This window comes from Papilio xuthus, unplaced genomic scaffold (assembly GCF_000836235.2).
Source record: "Papilio xuthus unplaced genomic scaffold, Pxut_1.1 DF827461.1, whole genome shotgun sequence".
In the NCBI taxonomy this organism is placed as follows: domain Eukaryota; kingdom Metazoa; phylum Arthropoda; class Insecta; order Lepidoptera; family Papilionidae; genus Papilio; species Papilio xuthus.
The window spans coordinates 3,491,352-3,515,398 of record NW_013531188.1 but is presented as its reverse complement, the minus strand read 5'-3'; the positions used below and the strand labels follow the sequence as shown (position 1 = coordinate 3,515,398).

At 35.4% G+C, this 24,047-nt stretch overlaps 1 protein-coding gene across 1 annotated transcript in view; it reads left to right on the top strand.

The window, feature by feature from the left end:
- para (sodium voltage-gated channel paralytic) overlaps window positions 1-24,047 on the top strand; it is a gene marked incomplete at its 3' end in the record, with an annotated part of 37,016 nt that extends 12,969 nt beyond the window's left edge. The window contains exons 6-38 of the mRNA XM_013314208.1: window positions 178-210; window positions 1,261-1,416; window positions 2,037-2,242; window positions 3,138-3,266; window positions 3,579-3,670; window positions 3,928-4,140; window positions 4,223-4,280; window positions 4,357-4,501; window positions 4,640-4,804; window positions 4,952-5,260; window positions 7,083-7,148; window positions 7,724-7,967; window positions 8,154-8,359; window positions 8,580-8,688; window positions 8,880-8,945; window positions 10,712-10,989; window positions 11,295-11,468; window positions 12,553-12,715; window positions 14,478-14,665; window positions 14,988-15,192; window positions 17,349-17,471; window positions 17,557-17,672; window positions 17,807-17,948; window positions 18,275-18,543; window positions 18,666-18,839; window positions 20,197-20,319; window positions 21,612-21,734; window positions 21,911-22,105; window positions 22,191-22,436; window positions 22,521-22,791; window positions 22,940-23,244; window positions 23,317-23,520; window positions 23,598-24,047. Of these exons, the coding sequence (XP_013169662.1) occupies window positions 178-210; window positions 1,261-1,416; window positions 2,037-2,242; window positions 3,138-3,266; window positions 3,579-3,670; window positions 3,928-4,140; window positions 4,223-4,280; window positions 4,357-4,501; window positions 4,640-4,804; window positions 4,952-5,260; window positions 7,083-7,148; window positions 7,724-7,967; window positions 8,154-8,359; window positions 8,580-8,688; window positions 8,880-8,945; window positions 10,712-10,989; window positions 11,295-11,468; window positions 12,553-12,715; window positions 14,478-14,665; window positions 14,988-15,192; window positions 17,349-17,471; window positions 17,557-17,672; window positions 17,807-17,948; window positions 18,275-18,543; window positions 18,666-18,839; window positions 20,197-20,319; window positions 21,612-21,734; window positions 21,911-22,105; window positions 22,191-22,436; window positions 22,521-22,791; window positions 22,940-23,244; window positions 23,317-23,520; window positions 23,598-24,047 (5,946 nt within the window). The remainder of the gene's footprint in view (window positions 1-177; window positions 211-1,260; window positions 1,417-2,036; window positions 2,243-3,137; window positions 3,267-3,578; window positions 3,671-3,927; window positions 4,141-4,222; window positions 4,281-4,356; window positions 4,502-4,639; window positions 4,805-4,951; window positions 5,261-7,082; window positions 7,149-7,723; window positions 7,968-8,153; window positions 8,360-8,579; window positions 8,689-8,879; window positions 8,946-10,711; window positions 10,990-11,294; window positions 11,469-12,552; window positions 12,716-14,477; window positions 14,666-14,987; window positions 15,193-17,348; window positions 17,472-17,556; window positions 17,673-17,806; window positions 17,949-18,274; window positions 18,544-18,665; window positions 18,840-20,196; window positions 20,320-21,611; window positions 21,735-21,910; window positions 22,106-22,190; window positions 22,437-22,520; window positions 22,792-22,939; window positions 23,245-23,316; window positions 23,521-23,597) is intronic.

Sequence of the window (24,047 nt, the reverse complement as noted above, 5' to 3'; positions counted from 1 at the left end):
TACAATTACAACTATAATAGCTAGAACAGTTTTTGACCAAGATTATTCTATACTTTGTTACTTTACGAAACCTGGCGACATAACAATTTGAAAAGTTTACAAATCGTAAACAATGATAAAGAAATCAGACTGGAAATAAATTTATGGATCTCACAAGGAATTTTTAAACCATTCCAGAACGATTTGGGGCGGACGAAAAAGAAAAAAGAAGTAAGATTGCTTGCTTGCCCCTTTTACCTTTTTACGGCTCGTTTTTATTAGAAAATTATATCCAGCAAGTTATCGCTTGTTAAACAAAAAAAGATATAAAAGATTGCAGACGGATATTCGATTCAAAATTTATGCGATAACTTGATGTTGCGTTTGAATGCGTATTAATGACATTTAATGCATTATTTCCCGACACATCGCTTCTACGCAACATTTCAATTAAAAAGTTGCCCTTAAGTTTAGCTGTTGACAAATGTTTTGTGACAGCTAACCTTTTAGTAGTTCCTCAAGGGAAGCTTATCATATTGTTTTGCATATATATTAAAATGTCATCCGACAGCCTTCTGTTTAGAAACCTCGAAACTCAAATGTGATAGTAATGTAATAACCTTAAAAATTAAACCCCCATAAAAACCTTAAAGACGTGAAACCGAAAAATGTAAAAATATATAATTGTTACTTTGTGTAAATAAATGTAGCTCCTGGAACCTTTTGTGTGTTTGTGTACATAACTGAAACAGAAAGCATCAAAACACACAAAGCACAACAGATTCACCATCATCATGCATTGCACACGATTGGCCAATTTCTCATCTTTGGCTGTATCATTATAGCATGGTGGCATCACCTAGCTAAACTAGAGCACACAAATAAATAATCGATTAAGATCTGTTCCGAATTTTCTGTATCGGTACGGTACTGTCAATTCGTAATGGCATTAGGCACGTTGAAGCAGTGCGCTTTTAGTTTGCCGAATGCATCATGATAGGACCGCGGCGGCACCAGAACTAGCATACTAGCTTCAAATGCGATCACTTACATGCTGTAACCACACCATCGAAAACAGTACTCAATGAAAGCACCAGCTGAGCAAATTGAGTTTTTCTTACATGATGCATCACTAAGCTTGTAGTTGTGATATTAATGCAACATCGAAGAATCACATGAAATTTAAACAAGAGAATACTATACTACTCATATAACAGAGTTCACTTTACAATAATTCACCTGTTTAGTGCTTGGATATTTAGTGTCGTTTGGATGTGCCAGGTGCGGTATGACGACGAGGACGAGGATGAAGGTCCCCAGCCGGATGCGACCCTGGAGCAAGGTCTCCCACTGCCGGTGCGAATGCAGGGCTCCTTTCCCCTGGAGCTCGCTTCCACACCTCTCGAAGACATCGATCCATTCTACCATAACCAAAGAGTGAGTGATGATGACACTTGATTAGAAATTTTAACAAAGGAACATTACATACTTTGTGTTCTTCATCCCGTAGAATGTGGTAAATCTTTTCGAGGCGAGGTCTATTGCAATAAATACTAAAATTATGAATGTCAGTAAAATTTTGCAACTTTAATTCGTTGATTTTTTAAAACAATTTATTTATTATCAAATTGTGATGATTGATATCATACGATCATTATCAGAACACAAATTGTTAAATAATTATTACACAAATCATCTTTATGACATGAAATCTTTCCTGCGATTTATCAATACTGTTAGCACGAATATTTGTGACCGGCGACTTTGTATCGTGGTCGTCAATTGTGTCAAAATTAGTATGAGATTTTTGGTGCAGTTTACGCCGGACAGAGACATACAAATCACCATCTCAAGAGCCGGTAATGCATCTGCGGTTCCTCCGGTATTGCTGATGTCCATGGGCGTCGTTGAACACCTCGGTGTTCCCACTGCTCGTTTGCCCCCTTCTGTTATAAAAAAAATGCACAAATTTGCGTGTTAGGCCCCAAAAAAAATCGTTATTGTCATTTCCTGAAATCAATTGATAGGTAATACATCATAGTTTCATTTTGTTACAGACTTTCGTAGTTATAAGCAAAGGCAAAGATATCTTCAGGTTTTCGGCGACTGATGCTTTATGGATATTGGACCCCTTCAACCCAATAAGAAGAGTGGCGATATACATATTAGTTCATCCATTGTTCTCTTTGTTTATTATAACAACGATTTTAGTGAACTGTATTCTTATGATAATGCCGACAACACCAACAGTCGAGAGCACTGAGTGAGTTATAAATATATTTTGTCGTACATTACTATCAACAAACGGATTTACAAATTTCATATAATCATTCGTAGAATGCACGCTAGTTTCAAAATTGTTAGTTTCGAGCTAGTTGTCTAATTCTTGATAGGTGTTTAGATATTATTAAGCATTATTAGAAAAATATATGCTTAGTTTTATATAAAAATGTAATCGAAATTAATGTAATTTTTAAAATATATATTTATATCTAATATCAGATCTAGGTTATCTAGTTTCTATTTTATCATAACTCTAATATAACAAAAGACATTATCTTAGTAAAATTACATGTAAATCAGACATCTTTAGAAGATGGGTGTTGAAGATTTTATTAATTTTAAGAGACATCACGTTTTTTAATCCATGAAAAACCACACGACCGCATCGTTCTGAATTTTTACCTTTTTTTACACCTCATCTATAACCGTGAAATGATAATGGTTACTAATCAATTCATCGACTTGTAAATAATGTAAGAATACGTCAGATTCATTTAGAGTTAGTTTACATTTAGCATCTTCCTTAATTGTATCGTTAATTTCAATAAAATCTTTAGTATTATCCGTCATGCGTTTGAACATTAGAGCAGGGGTCGGCAACAGGCGGAATGGTGAAACTCGGACCGCCAAATACTTTTACATTTATATTGTAATTATTATTATATAACAAGTATTATTTTCCTATGTTTTAAAGCGCTTTTTTTCTGTACCTTGATAAAAAAATTCAACCGTTACATGTTTTTTTTAATATACCCGGACCTCGCTTAAAACTATTTGCCGACCCCTGTGTTAGAAGGTTGACATGATTTGACACATTACTGAGATATAAGAATTCTTGTTGAACGACGTTCCACAATGGAGGTGAATTTTTGCAGAGTTATCTTTACCGGGATCTACACGTTTGAATCGGCGGTGAAAGTTATGGCCAGGGGTTTTATACTACAGCCATTCACATACCTTAGAGATGCATGGAATTGGCTTGACTTCGTAGTTATAGCTTTAGCGTGAGTAGTAGACAATTTATTAATAACGTAGACGAATAAACGTTACAACTGTAGATTTTCTTGTCGTTATTTTATTAAATGTTTTTTATAACTAATAGTTGTAATATAGAAAAATTATTAATAACTGTTTTAGAACTTATAACGTCGGGAAGGTTGAATGAAAATAAAAAAGATGGTGACGAAGAAAATTTGTTTTCGTAATTCTCTCTGGATTTATAAATTCGGGGATTAGATAAAGTGTACTTTTTAGAAAGTCTAGTTTAGCATTTAGTTATATTAATATAGATGTTGTGGTTGTGCGTATGTTTACAGTTATGTGACGATGGGCATAGATCTCGGCAACTTGGCCGCGCTCAGAACGTTCAGAGTTCTCCGAGCGTTGAAGACTGTGGCCATCGTACCGGGTAAATCTATTTGTATATTTATACTCGATTAGAATCTAGCAAGAGTTAAAGTAAATGTGCTTTTATTTGATAGAAACTTAGGCAATCATCAAGAAGCTTTAGTAATATAGATGGATTGGAGTGATTAAAATGTGTTGTCGGTAGTTTGAAAAAATATGATTAGAAACTGACACGTGTGTTTATATTGCAATTGGTTGGTTTTTGAGATTATCTTACAGAATTATATAATAGTATTTGACTAATCTTGTATCTGACAGGGTTGAAGACTATCGTAGGAGCTGTAATAGAATCTGTGAAAAATCTGCGAGATGTGATAATATTGACGATGTTCTCGTTATCCGTGTTTGCTTTGATGGGTCTGCAAATTTATATGGGAGTGTTGACACAGAAGTGCATCAAAGTGTTCCCTGAGGATGGTAGCTGGGGAAATCTCACCGATGAGAACTGGGAGAGATTTTGTCAAAACGAAAGTAAAAATTACTTATTTTATAAATTGTGCGCATTTACAAGTAAATATCTAATGCATTTATACTTCTAAATTCTACATTTCAGCAAACTGGTACGAGGAAGGCGGAGAGTACCCTCTTTGCGGTAATTCATCAGGAGCAGGGTAAGAATAATATCCTTTTAATAAATTCTTATATGTTCTTTTATTTTAATTTAATGTTTACCTTCTCGTTTTTCAGACAATGTGAGCCCGGCTACGTGTGTTTGCAAGGATACGGACCGAATCCAAATTATGGCTACACCAGTTTTGACACATTTGGTTGGGCCTTTTTGTCAGCGTTTCGACTTATGACACAGGATTATTGGGAAAATCTCTATCAACTGGTAAAACCTGCCTTAATATTTTATGACCATTTTTCCTAAAAAGTATTTATAAACAATAATGTTAAATAATATTTTCTCTGATGCTAAGGACAAATAGTTCTGGATATAATGCTTCTAAATCGATACCTTTAATTTCAGGTATTAAGGTCGGCTGGGTCGTGGCATGTGTTGTTTTTTGTAGTCATCATCTTCTTGGGCTCATTCTATCTCGTCAACTTAATCTTAGCTATCGTCGCCATGTCGTACGATGAACTGCAAAAGAAAGCGGAAGAAGAGGAACAGGCTGAAGAAGAAGCTCTGAGAGTAAGATTTTGTGATGCTTTGTTAGTGTAAAATTTTATGTAACAATCAAAATACATTACTAATTAATATTATAAAATAGAAGAGTCAATTGAAAATAATTGCTTTGTAGTAGAATTCTTTGATTCATGTGTAATTAAATGTCTTCAGGAAGCGGAACAAAAAGCTGCAGCGAGAGCGGACAAGCAGGAGGCTCGGGAGGCGCACGCGCGCGAGCAGGCCGCCGCAGCGGAGGCGGCCGCGTACGCTGAGGCGCACCCCGCCAAGTCTCCGAGCGACTTCTCCTGCCAAAGCTACGAGCTGTTCGTGAACCAGGAGCGCGGCAACCAGGACGACAATACGCGCGAGCGCATGTCCCTCCGTAGCGACCCCTTCCAGGACTCGGTGAGCACTCAGCCCGCGCACAAGCCCGCCGACACGCACCACGAGCCCGCGCGCCGCCAGAGGAAGGTCAGCATGGTGAGTACGCCCACACACCCGCTGCGGCACGCCCGAACATGATTCAAGCCGCCCTCTCCTCGGGAACTAATGTCTATTATTATATTCTTCTAAATAGAAATGTTAATCTCGAGTAACGCCCATGGCGCAACAATTGATGTCAAACATTTACCACCTACTTGAAAATTTTACATATCTATTTTCATACCAATCAGTATGAATATATAATTTATGTATTACTAAAATAATTCTTTTCTTTTAACTAAATGTACAGAAAAAATTTACTGTGATTTTCGCTGTAAATTCAGTGATTGAGAGTGTCGAAAATCTGTAATATTAATTTATAACAATAATATTCATAAATATGAAAATAATAATTGAATCATTGACGGCTAAGCATTATCTTTTCAACTTTTTGAAGTACATTGATGAAATAATGAAAAACTTAGTATACAAAACCGTGAAGTGAAATTAAACACATTCTATACAAGTTGAAAAGAAAGTGGCTGGGAGCTTTTAAATTTTTACAGTGTTTCCACTACTTTTTTAGTTTCCTCTATCACTTAAATAGAAATTGCATGTGTCTTGAATTTTTAGAGTTTCAGAATGAATAATTAATTTTCACTGATTTTTTAATTTTTCTCGAAAAATGTTCAATTAGCATGAAATTGCAAAAGTGTTTCACCATCATTTCAACATTACATTAGCTGCAGCTTTGAGGCGTGCATTGAATTGGTTCTGTTAGACTTATTATTTTTACTCATTGATCAAACTTTCTCTCATCTATGATTTGTTATGTTCAAGTTACAGTGCCTGTTGCGTTTACATTTATAGCATTTTCAACATATCGTTCCATATCTGTCATTTACTCGTTTTCAACTTCATTTACATGTAATAGTGTAGTATTATTACATCTTTAATTTCCTTTCATTTATTGCCAATGATTGAAATAATTTTGATATGGCATGACTTTGCCTTGACTTATGTCGTTTATTTGGAATGATAAGTTTTATTGCGTAGTCTTCATCCTCGATTCTTCATACTGCCTCGGGCTCCAATAGTATTTTTTATCAGATAATTTAAAGCTCTGATTATACATTGTAGACCATTTTTATGAGGAAAGAAATTAATCCAAAATTGAATTTCATGACGAAATACTATTGGAGGTATTGAGTCTATTGTCATGTTAGATTGTTTCTTTGGCAATGTGATCGTCCACGAACGGGCCGAGCTGAACCTGAACATAGCAACGATGAAGAGGTAGGTTCGGTCAACATAATTAATTTAATATAGCAATCGATAAAAAATAATAATTCATTCCTCAATTTTGATGAGTGATGCGGAGGCTTCGAAATTTTAACAATTAAAAAAAGAACAGTCGCCATGACCATAGATGTAGATCAAGGAAATTCGTTTTGTTATGATAAAAGTTAGCAAGTATATGCATGTAGTTTGACACTATTACTTCATGTGTTTATAAACAAAGTTACCTGACTAACCGTCGCTTTCATTCATTGGCATCGCTTATTCGTATCGGTATTTTATTGTTGCTATTTACAATAAGAGTTTTATGGTGATATTACAGCATTAGCGAATCCAAGGAAATTCTTATTGTAATCAAAAATAAACATTTTCAGCAGTTAATTAGAACAAACATAGATTGATGGCGCTGATAAATGATTTATAATTTATCACAATTTGCTTTAAAGCTGCAATATCACTTCCTTCCCTCCTTGATGTCTTGATGTGCTCTGACTCCTCTTTCCTAATTTATCGATGTCTTTTTTATCATTATGTGATACTAGAAGAGATATTACTATAAATCATTTTTTGTGTATTGAAGGTTCCCCACCCTGAACGCATAAATAAATACGGGCAGTTTTATGGGCCACTGCGGGAGGGCTCACAGGTTTGTCCAACTATCCAAATTGGTGTTTGTGTACCCCTTCCTTTTCCTCTTCAATAGGAAATTTGTTTTTCTTTCCACCTTAGTCTTCTTATCTTGTTGCAATTATGTTAATTCTTTCTAAGAGTCCAGTTGCAGCAATACATGGATCTTAAGAAAACAAAAGAAACAGCGAAATTTTCATAGCAAAATTTTAATTAACGCTACCATCGTGCATTGATGCAATAAGACATTATTCCTTATCATTTTTTGAAAACCCTTCTGTTTTTTCGCTAACCTCTATATTATTTTTCCTTTGTTTATTAGCACATGAAAGTATATGACACAATTCTTTAGAGATTCAATATTAACGACTTTCATTAAGTGTAGGTAAAGCCTCTGCAACCTAGACCCTTTGATCAGTACGTAAACCATTTCATTCATACTCGATCTTAATTGAGGAACCATAATATGTTGAGAGTAACAGTAACTATCGCAATAAGTGTAACAGATCGAATAAATAATTTTATTAATGTAAATTGAGATTTAAAGTCGTCTTCCAAGGCTACGTTATAACTATAATATGAATCGTACGGCAGGCATCATTGTCACTGCCGGGATCGCCGTTCAACTTGCGCCGTGGTTCGCGCGGCTCACATCAGATGGCGCTGCGGCCGAACGGTAGAGCCCGCTACCCACCAGGCGCGGATAGGAAACCCCTCGTGCTGTCGACGTATCTGGACGCGCAGGAACATCTACCGTATGCCGATGACTCGAACGCTGTCACACCGATGTCGGAGGAAAATGGAGCGATCATTATACCAGTTTACTATGCCAATTTAGGTAGGCTATTAAGTTGTCTACCTTTTATGGGTCTCTATTTGTGCCAATAAATATTTCTGAACATGGCTGTCGGGAACATGGATGGTTGGGTTACATTTTATCGAATAAGAAAAAATGATTTTCTAGTAAACTTTGAAATAAATATTCTATACTCTGATTAAACTTTTATAAATTTGACATTTCTAGGATCTCGGCATTCGTCGTATACATCACATCAGTCAAGACTTTCGTACACATCTCACGGTGACCTACTTGGTGGCAAGGCGCAGACAAAAGAGGCTAGGCTTCGGGGTCGTTCGGCATCCAGAAATCACAGCGTCACATCGCAGCCTCATGCCTACGCTTTGCCAAGACCGGACTCATCGATTGCATCACGACCTGTCAGAGAATATGTAAGTTTTAGTAACAAACATAATTTCATGTACAATATAGAATATAGTTTTACATATTAATGATAATCATACTGATAATATGTATAATTTAAAAGTGAACTTGATATCTTTGTAGTATTATATTTAGTAGTATTATAGTCATTTCCGAGGGTCGAAAATTTGCTTAATAACAGCCAAAGAATAAATTCAAATATTTATACTTTTGCATTAACATTTTCAGGAAATGAGCACCACAGAAAGCACTGACGAAGCCGGAAAAGTTTTAAAGCCATCAAATGACAATCCCTTCATAGAATCATCACAACAGCCAAATGTAGTCGATATGAGAGGTAACTTACACAAAGTTTACTAATAACTAAAATTACAAAACGTAATCTACGCTATCTAGTTTGCAAGAAATACTGATTGTTTTTATATTTGAAAACAATGATAGAGACGTATTTTTTTCTTTCTATTTTATATTTCTTATTCTTCTTTATCAAGTTTTTTATTAAGTAGTCTACATGTATTATATTTTCAGATGTAATGGTATTAAACGAAATCATCGAACAAGCTGGTCGACAAAGTAGAGCGAGCGAGCAGAACGGTACGCCTTTTACAAATATCAATAATTTCAGTGTTCTTACTGTGGGTTTTCACTGTCGAAATACTTGTATTAACATATTGTAATCCCTTTCAACTTCTTTAAATAAACAGAGGAAACAATATTTTCATGTATTATGACAGTGTAATTAGACTTTTCAATACTTCAATGCTGTTCAATGTTATGTCGTTGTTGTCTTGTTAAAAGCCTTTATGTTTGACTGTTATCTCTTTGGATGTTTCAGCAATGTGTGTTTGCTTTCTTAAACTAAATATATATGTTATTTCTAATCATTAAAACGCAATTACTCTCACTACACACACACACACAAACATGAAATTATAGGTATTTGCTCATTATGCAAAAAATGGCATAATTGGCAATGTGAAGTCACACCTAGGTGTCATTTATTATTGCATCTGAAATATTTTAAGCACATGCACTGTGTAAAATGTACACCAATTTGTTCTATACACCTGTCCTGTCTTTGATACACGTTTAGAATCCAATATACGTACATATTCAATAAACATTTTTACAAAATGTTTGCAGTTGAGTAACTCTTACTGAATGAGAATTTTAATATAAAAAGTGCCTTATTTAACCTACGCACCACAAATTAAATGTGCACCATTTTGAATAAAATTCCTGTAGTCTAAAATTTAAATTCTAAATGGTCTGTGTCGAATTTTACAGTGTAGTAGTGACCTTTTTATACTCACCATAAAATATCAGGTAACTTCAAATTGTGGGATGCTAAAGTGTATATAGTAAATGCCGCAAAATAAATTTGATATTGACACCGCAATCATAACGTACCAAACATTTTTTAATCTTCAACAAAACATATAATCAATTAATTGCTATCTTTTTGAGCTCTTCTTAGTGATAATTTTTTAGACAATGTTTTCAAGCTTTTTTTATTTTCTTGATTTTGTAGTATTTTAAAGTTTATAAGTCGTAATTGAGACAATGTATCATATCAAAATTACGAATGTATTTTTCACTTTTTTGCCACATTTACTTCAACTGGCAAGGAAAACATTGTGTACATTTTATTTTTCAACTCTACTTAATTATCCTAATTTTATCCATATATAGACGTTATATTAATATCACTTTTAATTAGTTATTGCATGGCAGTTTAATCTGTAAATATTATACTTCAATGTACTAATTAAGTCTCTATATCTAAATATTTGTATTTATTAAGGTTCTTGTCCTATTGAAAGCTAGATTTATTGCTAGTAAAGTAAATGCCGTTTCATCACGTATTTAAAAATCACGATATTCATATTTTTGGCTCCTCAAATCTAAATTATTCCACGAAATTTCATTTAATCGAAGCGTCAAGTAGTAGAATAAGAGTAGAAAAGCTTTGTTTCAAAGTATATATTAAACACAAAGTAAAAAAGAAAGGTAAAATTTCCGTAAACCTAATGTGCACATTTATAGTCGAGCACAAACTTAGTATTTGTGAGCAAATTAGTATTAATTTAATAGCAACGTATTTTCATTGAAATATGAAATACGAGTTGAGTAGCTCAAACGGCAAAACTGATAAATGACAGCCTACTGTGCAACAAAAATATGAATATTGGTATCTTTTATATTTCTAATATTATTGTCATCGGGGTACTTAACACCTCATTACGGTTGTTACATCCCGGTACAATAATTGAAAAAAAAATAATGAGCGAATACTAACAAATTTATTTCTGTCTTCCCTCTACACATACACACCCACTACGGTAAACGGGACGCAACAGTGTCAGTGTACTACTTCCCAACAGCGGAAGACGATGAGGATGGACCCACGTTTAAGGAAAGACTCCTTGAGTGCCTGATGAAAGGGATTGATTTCTTCTGCGTGTGGGACTGCTGTTGGTTGTGGCTGGAGTTTCAGAAGTACGTCGCATTGCTCGTCTTCGATCCGTTCGTGGAGCTTTTCATTACTCTATGTATCGTCGTCAACACGCTATTCATGGCGCTGGATCATCATGATATGGATAAAGATATGGAAAAGGCGCTTAAGAGCGGAAATTACGTAAGTTTTTTTTTCAATCTTTTTATTCTAGAACAATTACTGGGTTGTCTATTAGACATTGGTTATTTCCTTTTTGGGATCAAAGTACATGAAATAAATAAATAATAATAATAATGTAAATAATAATGGAAAAAATAGATTTTTTTCATATTAAAAATATTAGATGGCTAAGTTATTGATGGACATTCAATAATATTTATTATTGATATGTCATCCCATACATCTTTCAAAATTCCAAAATTTAAGGAATCTTATATAAATAGCGATTTTAAACAAGACACAAAATAACATGTTTTCTTTTCTAGTTTTTCACAGCTACGTTCGGTATAGAAGCTATGTTAAAGTTAATAGCAATGAGTCCAAAGTATTATTTTCAAGAAGGCTGGAACATCTTCGACTTTATTATTGTGGCATTATCGCTGCTTGAGTTGGGACTGGAAGGAGTTCAGGGTTTGTCTGTGTTACGTTCGTTTCGACTGGTAAGTTGGATAATCTTTTTTTTGTTTCACTGATCTTGAATTGATTGAGATTTTATGAGTTACGCCAATGTATATTTTTAACCATTATTTTTATACTTGCAACTTGTTATAAAGCAAAGGTGCTAAAAAAGGCAGGTGCATAAACTTTGAAATAAAATGAACCTCTTCTTCGTTTGTTATAACTTAGGTATATATTAATGATATTGATATATTTTTATGTAAAGTTATGTTAACTAAATTTTCAGCCTTTATGTATAGTAAAAAGTGTGTAACTGATAACTCCCCTACATTAATAATGGTTTTATGTAAATTTGTGCAATGATGTATTTTCAGCTTCGTGTATTTAAACTGGCTAAGTCTTGGCCGGCGCTAAACCTTATTATATCCATAATGGGTAGGACTGTGGGCGCTTTAGGGAACTTGACCTTTGTACTTTGCATCATTATATTCATATTCGCGGTGATGGGAATGCAGTTGTTTGGGAAGAACTATACAGGTTCAATTTGAAAGAAAATTTAGCATCTCTAATTAAAGACCTCAGCTTCATTATCGATTATTAAGCTTCACACTCCCTAATAATTTACACAGGGCTTTGGTAACCATTTCATGAACGGCGAGAGGCTCGCGCAGTGGCTTTATAATAACTTGGAGAGGCTATCAAATTGGCCCCAAGTAAAGACGTTATAAAGCTATACACGCATCTCGTTCGAGATCATGGGTTGAGCTTTGCATCAAGTATATTAGATGTGACATGCAGCTTCGCTTACTCTGGGTATTTTGATCAGGTCGTCCGTTGATGGGATCTATGTCTATTAAGTTTTATAAAAGAACACTAACATTTCGATCAAACGACGACGGAACATAAATCCCGATCATATTAATAACGAATGCACACTTCGATAGGTTACTCCAGCACACATTTGCATATTCTTATCAGATTCAGAATCACTTACCTAAGGGGGATGCAAAACATTTTATTAGAAAGTCAGTGAGTGATTCGGGGTCCCCGGTTCAGGCAGTAGCATAGGTGAAGCGCCGGTGAGCGAGCTTGTGTGACGCCTTGTTTCACAATTTGTAATTGCAGCTTCGAGTTTTCAAATTGGCAAAGTCATGGCCGACACTTAATTTACTCATCTCTATAATGGGTAGGACGATGGGTGCCTTGGGCAACCTGACCTTCGTATTGTGCATCATTATTTTCATATTCGCGGTGATGGGTATGCAACTGTTTGGAAAAAATTATGTGGGTAAGTGGTATTGGTGGGATGTTGCATGTTCGTTGGTGTTTGAACTTGGCGGTGCTGGCCTAGCGGACTGCCAGTGAATGTACTTCGTGTACCTTACAGTAGGATATATCTGCTTGCTTAAAACGCAGTTTATTGCTATCAATCTCTTTTATATTTTCATAAAAGTCTATGAGTTAAATTTTTGTTTTCTATGGCATGATGTTGGCGGTGCTCTCGGGGGATTCAAATATTTCTGTATCTTAGAAATTTTATAGATTGTGAAATACATTCACTGAGTTCACGTAAAGTGTGGATAAACATTGGGAATGTTCCGCAGTTATTTTCGTTGTCAGCTCTTTCCACACTTTAAACAGGCCCCCGCCATGATTCAATAGTACTTATAATGTGTTGGTGTGCGTCACACTGTAATGCTCAGTTTCCTGTTAGAAGATTGGCAAGATTCAATGTGGTCCTTACAAGTGAGCTTTCACTCCAATGTATTTGTATATAAATTGTATTTCTGTATATCGGTCTCTATGCCCCCAAAAAGGCGCCTCACTTGTGAAACGTTCCAGCTAACTATCGCTTCTTTCATCTTTCTCCTATTTTTGAGCACACACCATTGTCGTTCTACTTTTATTTATAATTTCTATTTTCTTCTTTAAGCGCTTTTACCTCTTTCTTGCCATGTGATGTGAAGTAAGTGTATTGTATTGTTATGCATGTAATCAATTCTAAAGTATATTTTAATATCTATTCTATTATATTTGAAAGCATATGCACAAATATGATATTCTGCGCATGCTTAAAGTGCAATTAGCAGTAAAATCGTAGGTCGTAAACATTTACTTGCATAATTTAATCATGATAACAAAATGTAAAAGTAAATTGTACTTTTTACTAAAGTTAAATTATTCAAACTTTCGTGAGACATTATACTATCAGTGAGCGACGGGCCGCGTCCACGAAATAATACCAGTACCACTCATCCTGATGAAAGGCCCCCGATGGGCTCGAAACTAGTCGGTGCCGCCACCGGACGAATATACGTGAGTGTTTAGCCGTGTTTATATATCAGTTTACATATCGTGTTGTTGTTGGAATTAACGTAGGATACGACTACGAAATTACTGCTAACTATATACTAATTTTATCTAATTCTTTGTCCCAATAAAGGCACAAACGCGATAACACCACGTGAATATTTCAAATAATGGTTATGTATCCGCGTCGCGTTTGTCGCATTTTAGCACATCGAGTTAGGCACAATTGCTATTTACGCTTTACCCAATAATAATATTAAAATGTTAACATAAGACATTATCTAATATTTATTAATTATGAAAATTTTAAAACAAAAACTTGATATATGAGATAATCAGAAGACAGAACATCAATGTCTTATGGTTACATTTCAAAATAATTATGTGCATTTTATATGTATCAATGTGATCCTAAATGTATTTGAAATTATGCTATCGTATTTCCAATGTTTTTGCTATAAATGTAAACCGTATTGTCTGTTTACGTCTTAAACACGTCTTTGTAAAAATTACTAATAAATTTATGATATTTGAATTCTAAATTCAAAACTCGGCGTCAATATAAAAACAATATCATAATCATAATAAAACCGTAAACAGACTTGAATTCCCGTAAGCGTTCTTAGTATAATGCACTATTAATCATTCCCAAACATCCTGTTATAAATAAAAATTGGAGTCCATATTAAAAAGCAAATAATCGTTGACTAATTTTTAATTTATTCAATTGATATGTACAGATTACGTGGACCGTTTCCCCGACGGTGACCTACCTCGTTGGAACTTCACGGATTTTATGCACAGTTTTATGATCGTGTTCCGCGTGCTTTGCGGAGAATGGATAGAAAGCATGTGGGATTGTATGTTAGTGGGTGATGTATCATGCATACCATTCTTCCTTGCTACCGTCGTCATCGGAAATCTTGTGGTTAGTATCACTTTTATATGCTACTAACAATCTACTTTTGCCCTAATAGTTACCTTTACAAGAATGTTGGCTATCTTTTTCTATATTTTTTTAATTTATTTATATAAACAAGGAACAATATACATTAAAGTATCTATAAATTCATTAAAGGGATGACATATTTTTGCAGAGGTGCTGCGACAATATAAACACTTACTTTGTAGAACACCCATGCCTTTATAACAAGTAAAAAGCTTAGTTGTAAACTTCTTTAAGAAAAAATATTTAACGTAATATCAGAGTCGTAATAAAAAGTGTATTTAAGTAAATAATAAAATTACAGGTTCTCAACCTTTTCTTGGCTCTGTTACTGTCCAACTTTGGTTCATCGAGTCTGTCGACGCCCACTGCGGATCAGGACACGAACAAGATAGCAGAAGCCTTTAGTAGGATATCAAGATTTATTGACTGGGTTAAGCGCAATGTTGCCGACATACTCAAGCTGCTGAAGAATAAACTGACCAACCAGATAGCCATACACGCTCCCGGTAAGAAGTGTCGCATTGTGTCGCATGTCCTTTGTGTTTGTGTGTAAGTTTGCAGATTGCTAGTATTGGTGTTGTGTTTTGTATTCGCTACGTCAAATATATGTTTTATTAATTGTATACACTTTTTACTGAATTGAGATATTACAAGGGGTTCAAAATCTAAGAAAAAGCAAAAGGAAAACCTTGGCCTTTATAATAGTAACTTCAATAGTTGTGACATGGAAATTAGCTGAGCTGAGCGTATTGTTTATGATAAAAGGCATGATTTTAACAAGAGTGGGTTTTTAATGTATTTGTTTTGTTGTTTAGCATGTGTGTTAATACAGGGTTGTCACTGACAAAAAGGATCAATACTTTTACACTTAACTTTCTTTATTGTGACTGTTTCTTAAGGTGACAACCCTATTTGAGCTGTGTGATATGTATTGCAAATACTTGATACATGCCATCACTGTACGTTGCTTGAGCCCTTGCAGTCAAGTGTAGATATTTCAGACCTTGTTGTTTTATTCCTTGTCGATACAATATTGATGTCGTTGCTAATCATTTCATTATTTGTAAGAGTTGTTTTTTTAGTCACGATCATAAAATAATAGGTCATATCGTCTAGAGTTTTGACCGATTTTGTACAATTCATAAACATTTTATGCCATTTTTCTATCATTTAATTTTACCTTCCTGTTAGCTAACTTCTTACAGAGATTAAATTTTCTTTATTATTTCCAGATTAACCATTTATTTAAAATTTTGATGTATTACATACATATAGATGAGTTGTAGATTTGTTATTTGGTGTTTATTCTAGACTAGTTGGTACTCGCAACACCGTCCGCGCGGAAAAAAACTTAATTAGTAGTTTATGTGTTCTTCCAGAGTATGTTCTACACCTATGCCAAATTTCAACGAGAACATACAACCGTTCTGGAGACACCTTTAAACTAAAATCCATCCATCCAATCGAATATTCGCATTTATAATATTAGTAAGATAAGAAGATTTTATTAATGTGGTACGATTTTACTCGATCCAAGTTTTTTTTTGCAATGAAAATACTCGTACTATGACTACTCTACCTATCCAACAAGACATTATACAGTGTCTTTTGATTTATAGCTTATTCGTGACTAATTAAAAAGCTCTCAAAATTAGTTTTGTTGTGATTTATGATTTTGTATGTAAATGTTGGATTTAATATTTGATGATTATATTGCTTTGAATGTATGTGTAATGCATGTGTATATTAAAGTGTGTAGTTATGAGTTGTTGTAAGTAATTAATATTTATGTGTGAAAAATAATATATCAATTGTAACACCAGTTTCTATGTTCGAAACTTAGTGTCATGATACCATAATATAACCTTGAATAACACTGAAACTGTTAAATAAATCTTAATGAAATATCCAAAATTGAACCAATATAGAAAAAAAAAACAATAAAAATACAAAGTATAATTTATTCTAATACTCGAGAATATGAAAATATATCTGGCAAAATATTTTTTATTACATAGCTATGTTACATTTAGCTATCTTTATTTTACAAAATTTTTAACAGTGGTAGAGCCCGCTTTAACATCTTCGCACGAATTGGCCCGGCTCGCTCGGTGAAATATCACGACCACACAGAAGACAGGCGTGAAGTGGAAGCAATTCCGCGTTTCGTCTGATGAGTGTGCGTCCCGGAGGCCTAATTTAGTCCTCTTTCCCTTCCCTTCCCTTTTTCTTATAAGGCAAGGATGGGAAGTGGAAGTAGACTTTCCGGGTGAGAGGATGCATGGAAAGGGAAAATGTTTTCTTTCTGTGCATCCTCTCCTCCGTCGATTAAAGGTAGGCAACGCATATGCAATTGCGTATGTCTATGGGCAACGGTCACTTCGCTATTTCAGTGATTTCAGGTGGCCACTCGCTCGTTTGCCACCTTATGATATAAAAAAATATATATTTCTATCTGTGCCTAGAAGCTGGTGAATTGTCGAAACTTCATATGAAATTCATGTATTTTTATGACTGATATTGTATTGACTTGGAAACATAATTTAAGTTGTTTCGTCCTGGTCTGATTTCTATGCTTGGGTGCTGGCGGCGTTGACGTACGGTGGAATGACGTGAAAATTAGGCTTAAAGGCGGCTTTATGCGGCCGCTGTGTCTCTTCAGAACGTGTCGACAATGAACTAGAATTGGGTGCAGACATCGATGATGGAGTTCTGTACAAAGATAAGAAGCTGAAAGATCAAGTTGAAGTTGCAATCGGTGATGGAATGGAATTTACAATACCAGGTATGAATAAACTGAATCATACCACAAAGTATTTACTGAATTACTGGCATACAGTAAAAGCTAAAACAAATTCGACTATTTGTAGGAGACAATAAATATAAAAAAGGAAAAATAATGCTGAACAACATAAACGCAATAACAGACAATCACACCGACAATAGAATAAACTGTGAACTCAATCATCACGGATATCCTATACAAGTATGTAGATAATATAAAATATATTGTTTAGAAACCGAAATTTGATTTGGCACGTCGGGAATATTCTTATTCGTCTGCCCAACATGCCAACTCTAATGTTGGGTAAGTGCATTAAACCATAATTATGTTATTAGGATGATGACACGATCAGTCAAAAATCATACGGTAGTCATAAAATAAGATCTTTCAAGGATGAAAGTCACAAAGGTTCAGCCGACACAATAGATGGAGAAGAGAAGAAAGATGCAAGTAAAGAAGAATTGGGCTTAGAAGAGGGTGAGGAAGATTTTCATTTTAATATAGCTTATATTTATACCGTATTGTAACCAATTTAATCCTATCGTAATTTATTATAATATCATAACAAAAATATTTAAAATAATTCAGTTGCGTATGATATTTTATCTTAATAAATATTATAATTACGAAAGGTTTTCTTGAGTCAAAAGTTAATTAAAAGATGTGTCAAACTGATTTTGTAAGTACACATTTGCGGTTCCTCTGTTGTTGTAAATGTACATGATCTCAGTAAGTCCCACTAGTCGTTTATCCCCCCTTATTATAAAAAGTAGGTATTTTATAAAATTTTGGTTATTTAACAGAAATGATTGAAGAAGAGGAAGATGGCAAATTGGATGGTTTAGGAAAACATGATATCATAGTGGCTGCCGATGAAGATGTCGTAGACGATACACCAGCAGACTGTTGTCCTGAACCATGTTACCAGCGGTTCCCTTTCCTAGCTGGCGATGATGAATCGCCTTTCTGGCAAGGTTGGGCGATGCTCAGGTTAAAAACATTTAGGCTGATTGAGAACACGTACTTTGAAACTGCTGTTATTACAATGATCTTATTGAGTAGTTTAGCTTTGGTAAGTTTTTACTATGATCATATCAATATATTCTTTGGTATTTTTTCTGAACGAGTTCTCTCTGGCGATTTGAGTAATATAATTAGAAGATCGTATTCAAATAGTCTTGCTTATCTTTCCAGGCATTGGAAGACGTTCACCTACCACACAGGCCTATCCTTCAAGATATCTTGTACTATATGGATCGGATCTTCACAGTTATTTTCTTTATCGAAATGTTAATCAAATGGTTGGCGCTTGGGTTCCAGAAATATTTCACAAATGCTTGGTGCTGGCTTGATTTCATCATCGTCATGGTAAATAATTAAATTATCTTTTTAGAAACCATTATTATCATCGCAAACATGCGTAATAATAATTTCACTTAGATTGTTTTCTATAATAATTGAAAAAAGGAACGAACAATCAAATATTTTTTGAAAATTGTTTATAATAAAGTAAAACAAGGATGTAGAAAATATCCATTTAAAGTTTTGATTAAATAAACCTCGTAAAGAGAAATTTTTTATCTCCTCATCGAAGTCTCAACTTTGTAAGAAATAATGATACCTGTGTATAGTTTTTCTATTATCAATTGCGGTGGACTCTGAGTGAGAGATAATCTGCTGCCCAATAACAATAACTAGGGAACCTAGAAGTTGGTAATATGAATGACGAGTAATGTCGCGATAGTTGTCGCTCATAAACCACGGGGCCGTGATGGCGGGCGCGGACGACATCCCCGCGTTTCGCTCCATGCGAACGTTGCGCGCGCTCCGCCCCCTTCGCGCTGTCTCCAGATGGGAGGGGATGCGCGTGAGTACGCGCTGTCGACGCATCGTTTGCCGTTTGCCTACCCAATATGGTCCTTAACGCTACCCATTGATCGAACTACTATTCATATTTGTATTAACATGTTTTGCTAGACTTGAAATTTGGAGTTTCTTATGCTCAAAAGTATCAATGTGCAGCGTTACCCAAAAGCGTCAGCTTTGATTGTTCGATGTTATCTGCAGTGGAGACTCAGTTCCCGCTGACTCGAGCTGTTCATGTCTCAAATGTTGTATGTGATTCGACGTTTGCTTCTTATTCTCTCTGATGTTCAATTTGAAAACTTCTTCGTTAGATACTTTGTTATCTATAAGGACTTGCTGTCAATTACTAGTTGTCCAAATGCATGCCTTTTTTCCAGATGTAAAGATAAAATAAATACCTAAATCTGCTCTGAATCTGAATGCTATTATTGTGATAATTATGTGTAAATAATTTCTTTATCCTGTGTTTCTTCATAGATTTAGATATCAGAGAAACTTTAAAATATATTTTAGATCGTTTCTCTGATATCTTTGGTGTTTATCTCGATGTACCTACCTACGTATATGTGTGTGTTCATTGTGCTTCCTGAGCTTTTGTTACCCCGCCCTTTTTATAGGAATGCATTAAACAAAACATGGTATTTGGTATTCATCTCGTCTTCTACATGTCTTTCTATATTTATCTTAGGTATTGGCTTCTGGTCGTTTTCTTCATCCATTATTGGATCATTGATGAGTCGTCTCTTAAAATCCAGGTCTCGTTATGTCTGTTTAGGGTAGTCGGAAGCGATAATAGACTTTTAAGTAATTAAAATCTTTGTATCCGTGTATTCTCAAACTGCATGTTGAATTTCATCAGGTCTCGCTTATAAACTTCGTAGCGGCGCTTTGTGGCGCTGGTGGCATTCAGGCGTTCAAAACGATGAGAACCCTGCGCGCGCTACGCCCGCTCAGGGCCATGAGCCGCATGCAGGGCATGAGGGTATGTACGCCTGTGTAGGTCGCTATCTCACTCTCGACACAATCCCCAACAATTACTAATTTCGACCTTAAGATTAATATTAAGTAATTTATGAAAACTTAATTTTATCTTAAGTTTGGTTACATCTAACATTGGTAGATTCACACGAGGCTATTAAACACACAAAACAAAATCAATTCTGTAATTTTTTTTGGTTTGAAAATAATACATTTGCTTTTTCACGATCATACTCGAACACTAACACTAACATCACTGCAAATGTTGAGTTCACAAACTTACACTTTTCAGTCTTTTTATCAGTAATTGATTATAATGTTTGTAGCTCTGTATCTTTGTCGAATTTGTATCGAATTCATAGCAGTAGTCGATTCGATTCTTCAACAATAGGGGAATCATTTTGACAACGATGGCACCCTGGAATGGCTTAGTATCATCTCGATTCGTCTCATTCTCTTTAAAGCTGTTCAATAGGTTTCATGTGGACGATTGTTTCATGTCATCTTTTGGTCAATCTTTTCTCTCGATATAGTATTTTCATAGTTTTAGAGTTTACTTTTGTAGTTATGTAATGTCTTATTTTAGATACTGCACTTAAGATTATCCTTGCAAGAACATCGATCTTCGTGATCTTATGCCTCTTTATGTATGTATTATTAGTTGTATTACCTTGGCTCCTTGTAAGTAGTTGTTATTGCCTGATTGCATGATTGTGCCTTTATGTCTGTTTTGCTCGTATATTTATAACAATTTAAGCTTAATATGTTACAAAAGTATTTAAAGGAATAATAAGAATGTTGATTAAATTTCATTTCATAGACATCATAATCGTAAGTAGTCACTTTGATTACAATTTTATTGTCAGTTAAAATTACTTTTACTTTCTATAATTTCATGCTAATTATTTATTTACGGGACATAAAAGTAAAACCACAGGACAGACTATAAGCATAAGAGCTGTACTGCAAAATTATTTGTCATATAATAAAATGCAATCAACTCTACGTCATAAAATAACTAAGCTGATTGTAAGAACTTTTACAATAAACATAACATTTGTAGATAGAAATATTTCGTATCTCTATAATTTCATCTGGAACTTGTCCTGCCGTTTTAAACTTAAATGCGACTTAATGGTTACTAAACTACACTAAGGCTTGTAATTTATAAGTGCTCTGAATGCAGCAGCAGTATTTGATGATAGTTGTGCATTGGTTATACTTTGGTGTCCCTAACTATACTTTTGACACTGTATAAGTGCGTGCGCGGCGTTGACGTCGATGTTTGGTGTGCAGGTGGTAGTGAACGCGCTAGTGCAGGCTATACCATCCATCTTCAACGTGCTGCTTGTGTGTCTTATATTCTGGCTAATATTTGCAATCATGGGCGTGCAACTGTTCGCTGGGAAATATTTTAAGGTTCGTAACGCATATACTTTCTTGGAAATACTTCTGAATGGTATGAAAATAAATGGTGCTACCAAGAGGACTTTCATAAGTGTTTTGGCTACGACAAAAAATGAAAATTATTATTTATTTAATTTAATTATATGTATAATCAAAATTATTTACCAAAATTATTTGTCAATTTTTAGTGCGTCGACTTAAATCACACGACGTTGAGCCACGAAATAATTCCGGACCGTAACGCTTGCATTTTGGAGAACTACACTTGGGAAAATTCGCCGATGAACTTTGACCATGTGGGCAAAGCCTATCTGTGCTTATTCCAAGTGGCTACTTTTAAAGGCTGGATACAGATTATGAACGACGCCATTGATTCCAGAGAGGTAAGTGACTACGACATATAAACAATTATTATTATCATTCTGTATCATTCAAACAAACTTTTTTTAATGTTATTCCTCTTTCCAGGTGGGACGCCAACCTATAAGAGAGACCAATATTTATATGTATCTATATTTTGTATTCTTTATCATATTTGGCTCTTTCTTCACTCTTAATCTATTCATTGGTGTGATCATCGACAACTTTAACGAACAGAAGAAGAAAGCTGGAGGCAGTCTTGAGATGTTCATGACTGAGGACCAGAAAAAATATTACAACGCGATGAAGAAAATGGGTTCGAAGAAACCTTTGAAAGCTATTCCTAGACCAAAGGTATAATTAATGTTAATTATTTTTATCTTTGAAATAATTTTAATTTGGAAGTGTTAAAGTGAAATATTTATTCTATAATTTTAGTGGAGGCCACAAGCGATCGTGTTCGAAATCGTGACTGACAAGAAGTTTGACATGATCATTATGTTGTTCATTGGTTTGAACATGTTGACGATGACGTTGGACCACTACCAGCAGTCGGACACCTTCAGTGCGGTCCTCGACTACCTCAACATGATATTCATAGTCATCTTCAGCTCCGAATGTCTTCTTAAAATATTCGCTCTACGCTACCACTACTTCGTCGAGCCGTGGAATCTCTTCGACTTCGTCGTTGTTATGTTTTCTATTCTAAGTAAGTAACTTCATAACCTCATTCAGTTTGACATTTTTATCAATGAAACGCTTTTTTTTGGAATTAATATAATTTATCAGTTTTCCTTCCTAGGCAATTGCTACGTGTCGACTACATAAAATTAAGTTTTCTATTTAAAATGTTTCAGGTTTGGTATTAAGCGACATCATAGAGAAGTACTTTGTATCACCCACTCTACTGAGAGTAGTGAGGGTAGCAAAAGTGGGTCGCGTGTTGCGTCTGGTGAAGGGTGCCAAGGGCATACGGACGCTGCTTTTCGCTCTCGCCATGTCTCTGCCCGCTCTCTTCAACATCTGCCTCCTCCTGTTCTTGGTTATGTTCATCTTTGCGATATTTGGAATGTCTTTCTTCATGCACGTAAAAAACAAAGGCGGCCTCGATGACGTATACAATTTCAAAACATTCGTACAGAGTATGATCCTGCTATTTCAGGTAATGATTATAAATTAATGTGGTTAAATCGTGTTATATGATGAGTAATGTGATGATGTATCAAATTTTTAGATGTCAACTTCTGCCGGCTGGGACGGTGTGTTGGACGGCATCATTAACGAGGAGGAATGCGATCTACCGGACAACGAGCGCGGCTCTCCCGGCAACTGCGGTTCCGCAACCATCGGCATCACCTATCTGCTGTCCTACCTCGTCATCTCCTTCCTCATCGTCATTAACATGTACATCGCCGTCATTCTCGAAAACTATTCACAGGTAACGATTATTAATATGATTATGTCAGCATAATGAATTCTTAAAGAAAATTATTGACATGAATTCCATATTAACAGGCCACCGAAGACGTCCAAGAAGGTCTGACCGACGACGATTACGACATGTACTACGAAATATGGCAACGGTTCGATCCCGACGGCACGCAGTACATTCGCTATGATCAGCTATCGGACTTCCTCGACGTGCTGGAGCCACCGCTACAGATTCACAAACCCAACAAATACAAAATAATATCTATGGACATTCCCATATGCCGAGGCGACATGATGTTCTGTGTGGATATCCTCGACGCGCTGACGAAGGACTTTTTCGCGCGAAAGGGTAATCCCATCGAGGAGACGGGCGACTTGGAGGTCGGACGACCCGACGAGGCCGGGTACGAGCCGGTGTCGTCGACGCTGTGGCGGCAGCGGGAGGAGTACTGCGCGCGGCTGATACAGCACGCGTGGCGCCGACACCGGCGCGCGCACGACGAGCCTGCGAGCGAGGGCGGTGCGGGCGGGGAG